This window comes from Crocodylus porosus, unplaced genomic scaffold (assembly GCF_001723895.1).
Source record: "Crocodylus porosus isolate Cpor-Errol unplaced genomic scaffold, CroPor_comp1, whole genome shotgun sequence".
In the NCBI taxonomy this organism is placed as follows: Eukaryota; Metazoa; Chordata; order Crocodylia; family Crocodylidae; genus Crocodylus; species Crocodylus porosus.
In genome coordinates, this window is record NW_017728909.1 from 43,628,634 (window position 1) to 43,639,802 (window position 11,169).

An 11,169-nucleotide genomic window follows, 5' to 3' on the forward strand; every position below is an offset into this window, starting at 1 on the left:
GGTAATTCCCCAACTTCGGCTGTACACACCATACGTTCAAATGATTTGGGAGAATTTCCTGGGCTTGTTCTCCTGGTAGAAAAACTTATCTGGGGAGGCTGAGAGAAACATCCGCATGCTGAGCTCCTGCAGAGCAGAGAGCTTGCAGTGTCAGAGCTGTGCAGCCAGAGGGCCTCTCTGCAGGCATCTCAGCCTGCTCTGAAGGCTCCCTTAGTCCTCCTGGAGACAGGCAGCAGGTGCACAGTGGGGCAGCCTTGATTGGCTGACTGAGACTACAGCACAAGGTGGGACTGTGAATGGGGGGTGTCCTGTTCCTCTTTGGCTGTAGGAGTCAGTGTTGCCAGGTGTATGATGATTACTGTATTTGTATGATAATTTCAACCATTGTATGATGTACAATCAGCAGGATCTGGGTTTTCTGTTTCTCACAGAAAAATGCAGATTTCCCCCTTTACCCAAGAAAAATATAGATTTCTCATTTTCACAGCAAAACACACAGGTTTTGCACTTTTTCAGAGCTCTCTGCAGGCTGGCAGGGTTCCAGTCTGCAAGGGGCTGGGAGGAAGCGGGAGGAGGGTGGTTAGGTAGGGGGCACCATATTCATGTATATACACATGGCCACCAAACAGCCTAGAGAGCAGCTCCTACAGATAAGTCCGGTGGGGGGAAGGGGAAGTTGAGGCCCCCAAAGGGAGGGGGTTGGGCAGGGCTGGGGCTGCCCAGCCAAGCAGTGTGTGGGGCTTGCAGGGTCCCAGTGGGGAGTGGGATGGGACCGCAGGGAGTTTGGCTGGGAGATGGGGGTTAGGGCTGGCTTCCTGCCACTGCCCACATACCAGTAGGGCTGGGGGTTGCGGGGGCCAGAGGGAGTGAGGGGCACTAGCAGGGCTGTGAGGCTGTGGCTTGGGAGGGGCCTGGACCTGCGTTCTGTGAGGGAGGGGGAGCAGGTATTTAGAACGTATTTTATAATAGTGATAGAGGCACTGGTAGGCTGGTTTCCAAATTGGTTTAAAATTGTAAACGTATCAATAAAACATCGTGTTCAATCGATACACACAGGGTAGCATTCCATTTTAATCTTGGATTTGGGGTTTGTCAGAGAATCTGCCATTTTTTCAGAGAAAACCAGGATCCCTGGTGATCAGTAAAAATGTGCAAAATGTATCATAATTTTTGAGGCAGTTAACCGATGTAGCACATGCAAAAACCCAAGTCACACTCAGGAAGTCTTAAATGACTTCTGCGTTTGCTGCCAGGACTTTTTTTTTTATGATGACTTGCCTGGAAATCAAGAAATGCTTCAACTTTGACCCAGTTCTCACTTGTTCACTGGTGACTTAAGTAAGCACGAGAAAATAACACGACTTATTTGCATATTTGTTCAGAGTAGGGTCATTTTTCCGCAAATATACTTTTGAGCATGAATGATGCGTGCCCCTGGAAGCCAGGGGCACGGCAACCACCCACAGGCGGCTGCGGCCACATTGGTGGAGAGGGCGGGTTGAGCGGCATTGGTGTTGGTGGGGTGGGGGTGGCAAGAAGCAGGCAGCGAGCGGGGACCGCCTGCAGCCGCTGTCGGTGCTGTTGGTGGTGACTGCGTCTGCAGTGGGGGGAGTAGCAACCACCTGCAGAAGCCGGTGGGGGCCAAACTCAGGGGCGGCATGTGCCGCCCCTACATGTCACCTATGCTTGTGAGCTTCCAACATAAGGTAATGCAGGAGGCAGGACAGTCCCACCCCACCAGCAAATGTGGGGAGAGCAGAGCAAAGCACCCTGGGATGCTGGAGGACCAAGCCCCACTTCTTTCTAGGGGGAACACGTCGGGGCCGCTCCGCCAGCGACCTGCAGGCGCCTCAGCCCGCCGGGCGGCGCTGCCTCGCCCAGGCCGCGGCCCGTGGGCGCTGCTCCAGCCTGCCCCGCGGAGGCACCGGTTGGCGGGCACCGGTTGGCGGGCGCCGCGCGGACGTGCTGACGTCGCCGGGGCAGGGGGTGGGGCCAGTGGCGCACGCGGCGGCGGCGGCCCCACGGTGCAGCCGGACTGAGAGCTCGAGAAGCGGCTCGCGGAGCAGTGGAGATCGAGGCCAGAGCGTCCCCGAGCCGAGACTCTCTAGCCAGGCCCTGTCTGTGGTGAACCCGCCCCTGGGCTGCGCGGGGCAGAGCGGGAGCGGAGCGGTCGTGCAAGCGCCGCCATGATGAACAGCGGCGGGATCGGGGTGCCGCTCGGCTTCCCCTTGGGCCCCACCTCCGTCATCCAGGTTACCAACTTGTCCTCGGCGGTCACCAGCGAGCAGATGAGGACGCTCTTCGGCTTCCTGGGAGAGATCGAGGAGCTGCGCCTCTACCCCCCGGAGTGAGTGCGGCCTCCGAGCCATAGAGGCGAGAGGGGCGGGGCTGGAGGGAGAGGCCAAAGGGGCCGGCAGGAGACGCCGCGCCCGCCATCTTGGATCCGGGCGCTCCGCGGCGGGTCACGTGGCAGCCTCCCGCTCGGGCCGCGGAGCTTTGCCCGGCGCTAAGATGGCGGCTTACAGTCGGCTCCTCCCCCAGCCGCAGAGACGCGGCAGGCGGCTCGTGGTGGGGAGTTCAAGAAAACAGATCTTCCCTTGAGACCGCTGAGGCCCCTGCCACGCGTCACACCAGGGATCAGCAACCCTCCCCCCCCGTGTACGTATCACGCGAGGCCATTTTGCTCATCAAGCCACAACCCGCAGGGCTCTGGGCAGCGGGTGCCAGCCATGGAGCCTGGTCTGCTTACAGTAGGGGCTAGGAGGCTGCAGGTCCCGGTGCAAGCAGCCCAGGCTCTGTAGCAGGCAGCTGCTTGAGGCAGAGGGTGGAGAAGGGGCCAGGGTCCCCTCCCAGCCATGCATCCTGAGGTGCGCATGCAGCCATGGGGCCCAGCCAGGGCTCTGGTGACCAGTGCAGCTTTTTGTAGCCTCCCAGCTACCTGCCACAGCGGCTCCCCAGGCTCTGAGCAGCTGCAGCACGTGGCGGGCAGGCTGCAGACAGCTATATTGAGGTGCAGAGCAGCCAGCCTACTCGGTGGTGGCAGCAGGTGCACATTTGACTTGGGGTGCATGGCAGGGAAGGGGCTGGGGCAGTGCAGCCCTGGCCTCTCCCTTATCATCTGCCCAGAGGTGCGTGTGCACCCCTGCCAGCAATGAGGATTGGGCTCCTGGTAGCCCTGTCATCTGCTCCTGGCGTGCCAAGTTGAGGTGGGTGTTTTTAGCGCTCTAGCCAAAAACATTGCTGACCCCTGCCTTACACATATTGCACGGTTCATTGGTTAGTTATGGACTACATTTAGGCTGGCCACATTTGCAAAGTAATTATCACACCATAAAAATGGCTTTCCAGTTATAACAAGAGCCAAACAGCTATAAAGTTAGGGCTTGAAAATGTGTAACAATATGGCTGTTTCTCTCCAGCTTTAATAGGAACATGTGGCAGAACCTGGGAGATCAGTGTTTTGTGGCATTATTACAATGAAATCCAGTACCACACCAAAGAGTCGTTTGTTTTATTTTAAGTCCTTAACTATTAGCTCTGAAGGATCCATTTAATAGAAGAGTTGTAAGATAGGTGTTACGTTTTTATATTATCGTAACTTTGTTTTAAACATTATTTTGTTGGAGCCTTATAAAAATAATTCAGTGCCAAATGGTATTGAAGCTGTGGCAATTGGGATAGATTTTAATGGATGTCATATAACAAGCTGAAAGTCTTGTCTGATTTCGCTCTTGGTTATTCTGTTGTGACACAGCAAGTGCATCCTTGTTATTGACGACTAAATATTTCAATATGATTCTGTTTAAACATATCAGTCATTTGAAAAGTGTCTTGGAATAACCACCAAGAATAAAATAGCATTTTACCGTACTATATGTTTTTTTAAGGGAAATTGCATTTGTTTATGTATATTTCTGTCAGCTGGGAATTTGGTCCAGGGTGCTGAAATTACTTTTCTGCTTTTGGTTGCATATTTAATGGATTAGCATTCTAAAATGCTGGATATTAATGTACAAATGAGGCATTTTATTAGTATTTAAGAGTCACATTAGGCACTCTAATTTGAAGCGATGCCTATTTTATCTGGTTTTAAAAAGTTTGCTGTAACATTTCAGCTCAAAGCAAATTGTGCTAAGCCTTGAGAAATAGCAAGCAAAACTGTTTTAAGATGAAGATAACCAGGCTGTTTTCAGTTTCCAGGTAACACCTGAAAATAAACAACAGAATTTTTTTAGACTTTTTTTTTTTTTTTTGGTGGGGAGGGGGTCCAATTCCAGTTATGTCAGGAGTATTTTAAGTGCTTTCAGTTAAGGAGTCACTTTTAGAAGAAGCTCTCTCTGACTTAAGCCAAAGCTCAGATTTGGTGATCTCAAGGAAACCGTGCAAAACTGTTCTTTTTGCATCCGGCCTCCAACTAGATAGCATTCATAAATACATGAAATTCTAGGGTCTGTTGTGAATAATGACTTACATTATGAGTATTTTACTCAGTTGTTTTGGTTTTTTTAGCGTGTTTCATTCTGAAAAGTGATCGTGTGAAGTGGCACCAGAGTTTTCCATTTGTAGCAAGTATTTATATTTAGGAGTGTGGAAGTGATGGCTCCACTGTGGTAGACATAATACATAATGTAACATATTCCAAAAAGCTGATGTTTTCTAAGATGATGGTACAAGTAAGGGCTTAGAATAGAAGTGTGGAGGCAAAAAAAGAACTGGTAGATCCACAAACTGACTTAGGTGTAGTGATATTGAGCGTCACCACACCTAATTTACAGTGCTCAGTTCTGGAAGTGTAATTTGGATAGAAAACTGAGTTGGATGGCTAAATTACCTACATAGTGAGTGGGAAAGAATGGCTTAAAATGGGAATTACAATGGTCAACATGTTGAGAAAAGGTTGGGGTGCAGCTAAGGCAGTCTATTTGAAATGCTGATAAGAAAGGTGTGTCTAAATTTACACCTCTCTCCTGGATTAGGTCTCTACCTTTTAGCACTTATGCATTTACATGAGACTGAGATGTGCACCCAACTCCACTGTTAGCTCCTTGAGGTTTTCATTTGGGTGCAGGTGAGTAACTTACCATATTCTTTTAGAATATGGCAAGCAATAATTATGATGCTCCTGTCTAACTGCATTTCATATAACTTCCCCTCTGTCAGGTTCTGGGTTCAGTAGAGTCCCAGATTCTGTGAGGGAGTTCAAATGCTGCCTTTCAGGACTCACAGAGTTGAGGCAGGTTGCTACATTCCTGTTGAAATGGTCACATGGGGCTAAAGAGAGAGAACTGGTGGGAGCATGGCTTTATAGCCAGGTTATATTGCTGAGGGGAAGGAGTTTTGGGTTCCAGTATGGGTTCCCAGCACTGTTTATACATTGCATCTAGTGACACTGTAACGCAGCAGATGCGAAGAGCTTTTGGGGGCATGGACCAAAATTTAAGACTTCCCACTCCTGGTTGAGTGTCCTGCTAGAATCATGGCCCCATGTCCCTTGCTGTCTTTCAGGATTTCTTGAAACTCATTCTCAGCTGTGCAGTGCCACAGGTTTAATGTTTATTTTCTCTAATTGATCAAATATGCCTAGTTAAAAAATATTTTGACGATTTCTACAAACTCAGACTTCACTGTGAGACTCCAGGATCGGTTCTTCTCTGTCTGCGTCCTTTCCAATAATATAATTTGTGTAGGTTAAATTAGGCTCATAGTGAGTCCCATTGAGAGTCACTGAGTCCCATTGCCTTCAGTGCATTTTCAAATGTGTAACTGATTCAGAGATTAGTTCCAATTCTATTAGGAAAGCTCAAGAATTAATAGAATCCATCACTTTCTTAGACTTTGGCAGCTCTACAGTGCTAAAAATGGTAAAAATATACCAAACATATTTTTGAACCAAATCATGCAATTTGATTCATGTTCATATGCACAGATCTCCATTCACAGATCTGAATGTATAATCCCTTACAATATCAATCCTGCAACTATTTGATGTGAACAGTGTTTCTACCTGACTGGAGCTTACCAGAGGTCTGTTTCCAGGAATGATTGGATTGCCTCTCAAAAGGAAATGATTGGAATGTTTCCCCAGTAGTAGTGCTTAACCCATCCACAGCTGTGCACAAATTCAGACACTTCTGGTTAGGGAGATAATGAACAGAGGTTTGAATTTGGTTGCATTTGTAATGTTGTCATATCCTAAGGTAAATACTGGCAGCTCTAATTCCTAGTAAAGCTCAGCAGCAGATTTCTTAAATTGGAAGGTACAGAGTGAGATTGCACTTGATTATCATTAGGCACACAATGGGTGCCCTGTAAAAATACTGTCATTAATAAGTTTCAGTATAGCAAGCTACCATTTATATAGTCAAGGATCAAAATAGTATAGTCTTTCTCACAGGATTAAATGTTGGTGACAAAATGAAACTTTAGTAAATGCTAAACCAGGGGTGGTCTGTGGGCTGAATCCGGTCCACCAGGCCATACTATCTGGCCAGCAGGGCCCTAAAAAATTTAGAAAAGTAATTATTATCTGCCTCTGACTGCCTGTCAAAGATGACAAGGTACCAGGAGCAGTAGGACCCAGGGGGAGCTGGCAGCAGGACCCAGCAGTTGCAGCAGCAAGGCCTGCTCTGCCCCGACCCGCCCCACCCCACCCCCAAAACCCAAATTGGAAGCCTCTGCCTAGCAGAAGCTTCTGGCCTGGTGACTGGGGGCTGTTCCCTGTCTCCCTCCACTGGAGAGGGAAATTCAGCTAAGAACATGGAGGAGGCAGGCAGGGGAGGATCCTTAGGGCCAGTCTGGGCTGAGCTGACTCCTCCTGAGTCCTGTGGTCCTGGCCATGCAGCTGGGAACTACATGGTGCCGAAGTGGCTGGCAGGGGAGTGGGGAGAAGTGGCAGCGGGGGGCAGAAAAGTGGGGAAATGGCAGCAGTAGCTGGGGGGGTGAGTAGCAATGAGCGCACAAGTGGGTGTGAATGTGATGACAGCTGGGCAGGAGTGTAGAGCCCATGCTGGTGTCCTGGGGCCAGGAGTGGCAGGAGGGTGTGGCCTAGGATGGCAGGGGCTCAAATGGAACCAGACCTTTCAAATGGAATGGCTCTCTCCTTTCCCTGATGGTGCAGCCCAGCCTGGCTCCATAGAGCCCCTGCCAGTGTGGGCCATGCTCTTCTGCTGACCCGGCCCTGGCCCTGGGACATGGATGTGGGTCCCGTATGCCCACCCACTTGCTGTTACTCACCCCCTGCCTACATCTCCATTTCCCTGCTTTCCTGCCTGCCGCTGCTTCTCTCCATTCTCCTGCCTGCCAGCTGCTTTGGCACCACAGTTCCTAGCTGCATGGCTAGGCCTGTGCAGGAGCCGGCTCAGTCCCCATGATTCTTGGCTGGTCCCACGCAGTGCTGGCCGAGCTGGGCTGGCTCCTGCTGCGTTCTGTGGTCTGGGGCGTAGTGCTGGAGCGGCAAGTGGGGGGATGGGGAAGTAAGGGGAGTAGGGGGGAAGGTAGGGAAGTGGCAGGAGAAGAGCAGTGGTGGCAGATGAGAAGGGGAAGTGGCGGTGAGCGGGAGGACAGGGCCCATGCCAGTGCTTGGGGGCCAGGAGCTCAGAGCCTGGGCTTGGAGGAGCGCTGGCAGAGGCTCCGCCTGCCACAGTGAAGGCTGTGAGCAATGAGGGAGGGGGAGAGAGAGAGGCAGTGTGCGTGTTTGTTTGTAGGGCAAGTCCCACAAGCCCCACTGTACACATGTACCCACACCTTCCCTTGCGCTGCCATCCATATACGCACACACCCCAGCCACCCTCTCCCCCACATGCTCACAACCCCCCACAAACCCATATGTTCCCTTACCCCACATAAACACTCACACCCCAACCCCATACACACCCACACCCCCACACCTATGCACCCTGACAAACCCCCTCACACATACCCACAGCCTCCCCCAAATACATGCATACCACAGCACCCCACAAACCTATACCCACCCACCCAATCCCCCACATCCCCCTACAATGTACAAGTGTAAGACTTCATTTTACGCTATTATACAATCACTTCTATATACACTCCCAAATGCATGTAAATCAGGACAAAAATATTTTTTGAAATCAAATTACTAAATGTTGTAGTAGTTGTTTGATTTCTAGAATATAATTTGGTATTTTTCTGGTTCCCAGATTGCAAACCTCCTTTCTGAAAGGAGTACTTCTGGGAGCAAGGGGAGGAATGTCTGGTGGCAAAGGTCAGGGATTAGGGGACAGGACTTACAGTCCCAAGATGGTGACCAGGGGGCAGGGCACTTTTCAAGGGGTGGGGCTACCCAGGTGGCTCTTGACAGCTTGCTAAAACTCAGTAAGTGGCTCTCCACTTGAAATAACTGCCCACCCCTGTTCTAGACATTGAGTAAACCCCAAAATTATGTCACTGTGGTCATTATACTTTTTTCTCATAGATTCCTGCATTCCATCACGTTTAATCTACTCCTTTAAATATTGGCACTTAAAATATCTATATCTGTCACGATTACAGTGCTGTTCCTTCAGCATCGATTTTGATGATCTTCTGTTAGGATTCCTTTTATTTTATGGGACATTGTAGGATTAAAAAAAAAAGAAAAATGGATCTGTAACTGTTGTCCTGTATAGTGCTGTGAATTGATTGACAGGAGTTAAAGTTTAGCCCAGCATCAATAAATAATTAAGGGCTTGAAGGGAACCTCTCTTTACTACTTTTATAAGTACCTTTTAATTTTTTCCCCATTCTTGGCGGGAACCACTGTTTATATAATTATTTCACATTCACTGCTGTGTTACAGCCACATTTCAGTGCTGTAGAAGCATTGTGAAGTGGGCAGACTCTGCCGGTTATGCCTTCCCTGGCAGAGAGAGAATTTCTTCATTGTGTAGAGGCAGCATAACTGGCTGTGTGCCACCATATTCCTGACTTTGCTATCTAGGGAGTATGTGTGGGGTACAGCTGAGGGGAGTCTTGAATGCTAGAGTTTCCTTATATTGCAGTTATACTTTTACCATGTAAAGCAACCCCAGGGCTTCTGTGTGTTGATGGGTGGTATAAAGCTAGCACCAGTAGCAAGCTGTTCTTTGCAGTCCACTCCCACATCATACTTCTGGAAGCATGCAAATTCCTTTCATTTGTTCCCTCTGGTAGAAGCTGATCCCCTGCATGGCTGCCCTACATGCACGGGTTTTGTACCACTAGATCAGGGCAGCCCTTTGCTGGTAAGGGCCTCAGTTTAAGTCCAGACAGTTGCTACAGTCTGGAAGTCACTGTCCCATCCCCCAATCCTGGAGTAGCTGGTTGCCAGATTTCCAGTCCCTCTGCAGGAGGCATAAGCTCAGACACTGCAGAGTAGCTGGCTGTACAGCGGAAAGGAGTGCTGTGGAGCAGAGGGGTGGTGCAGTACTTCTCCATGAGACTGATTCTTCCATGCTGGATTGGCTTTTCTGAGGCTGGATTGGATTTCTTCTGGCCCATGGGCTGTATATTGCTAAGCTCTGCTCTACCTTTTCTGCCAAAGATTTACAGGTCTTCTGTCCTTAACAAGGATCCTGGTTTTCCCTGATAAAAACAAAACAAAACTCAGTTTCTCTCATAATAATCCCAGAATCCATGGTTAAAATGAAAGGATCCTCATTCCACCCCAATAGGCCTCCCAGCCCTGATGGTCCTGCTGGTGCCCCTTGCCTCCCACTCATAAACCCTTGCCAACCCCAGCCCTGCCAGAGGGGGGCTTCCAGCGGCCAGGACTATGGGGCTAGGAACTCAAGAAAGGGAGGAGGTGGATCCAGCAAACTACAGGCCCATCAGCCTGACCTCTGTCCCGGGGAAGGGCTTAGAAAAGATTATCAAAAAAGCCATTCTTAACGGACTGGCCGATGGCAACATCCTTTCCTTCTAGCATGTCCACTTCCCCCCACATCTTAGTGTCATCTGTGACTTTGAACAGGGAGCTTTTTACCCCCTTGTCCAAGTAGCTGGTGAAGATGTTAAACAGTGCAGGCCCAAGGACCGAGCCCTGCGGAACCCCGGTGCCCACGACCTTGCAGAGGGTCAAAAATGACCCATCCACCACCACTCTCTGGGTGCGACCCTCCAGCCAGTTGGCGACCCATTTGACTGTGTGGGTGTCTACACCACAACCCCCCAGTTTCTGAATGAGAATGGGGTGAGAGACGGTGTCAAAAGTCTTCCGAAAGTCCAGAAAGACTACGTCCACTGCTACCCCTGCATCTAAGGGTTTGGTGATCTTGTCGTAGAAGGCCGCCAGGTTGGTCTGACAGGACCTGCGTCCAATGAACCCGTGTTGGTAGCCCCTAAGCATAATCTTCCCTGCTGGCCCCTCATGGACATGTGCTATGATAATTCTCTCAAAAAACATCCCAGGATAGAGGTAAGACTAACTGGCCTATAGTTTCCTGGGTTCTCCTTCCTCCCTTTTTTGGAAATGGGAACCACAATGGCCCTCTTCCAGTCCTCTGGCACCACACCAGAGCACCACGAGTGCTCGTAAAGCCGTGCCGGGGTCTCGCAATGACCTGCTAATTCCCTCAGCACTCTAGGGTAGAGATTGTCCGGACCAGCTGATTTAAATATGTCCAGTCCCTCCAGAAGTTCCCTGACTAGATCCTCACTGACTCTAGGTCTGGGAGCGCCTTCCCTGAGGCCTGTGGAGGTCCCAGTGCGGGGGGTGACCCAGTCCCTGCTCAGGAAAATGGCAGCAAAGAAATTATTAAATAGGTTAGCTTTGTCATCTGGTGTGATGACCAGATTTCTTAGCACGTCTTGCAGAGGCCCCATGTTACCTGGAACCTTCTTTTTGCCCCCTTTGTATTTATAAAGGACTTCTTGTTGTCCTTGATCCGGGAAGCTAGTCCCAGTCCCGTCTCCGCCTTGGCCTCCCTGACCACCACCCTGCAGCCCTGAGCAACCGCAGTATAATCCTCCCTGGTGATGGCCCTTCCCTTCCATTGGCTCCCTTTTAGCCAGGAGATGTTCCCGTGTGCTTTTGGTGAACCATGGGGGCTTTTGCGTCCTCTTACCCCCTTTGATCTGCATTGGGATTACCTCATAATTTCATAGTTTCTAGGGTCAGAAGGGACCTGAGTAGATCATCTAGTCCGACCCCCTGCCATGGCAGGGAAGAGTACTGGGGTCAAACGA

General features: G+C 50.0%; 1 protein-coding gene across 2 annotated transcripts in view; it reads left to right on the forward strand.

Moving 5' to 3' along the window:
* The first annotated feature begins 1,997 nt into the window (after positions 1–1,997).
* The window catches only part of SREK1 (splicing regulatory glutamic acid and lysine rich protein 1), a 49,426-nt gene continuing 40,254 nt past the window's right edge, over positions 1,998–11,169 (forward strand). Inside the window, exon 1 of one of the 2 annotated variants that reach the window (XM_019532167.1) lies at positions 1,998–2,347. In XM_019532167.1, coding sequence (XP_019387712.1) covers positions 2,187–2,347 — 161 coding nt within the window. In that variant the 5' untranslated portion in view covers positions 1,998–2,186. The remainder of the gene's footprint in view (positions 2,348–11,169) is intronic. The other variant, XM_019532166.1, reaches the window with a different exon arrangement.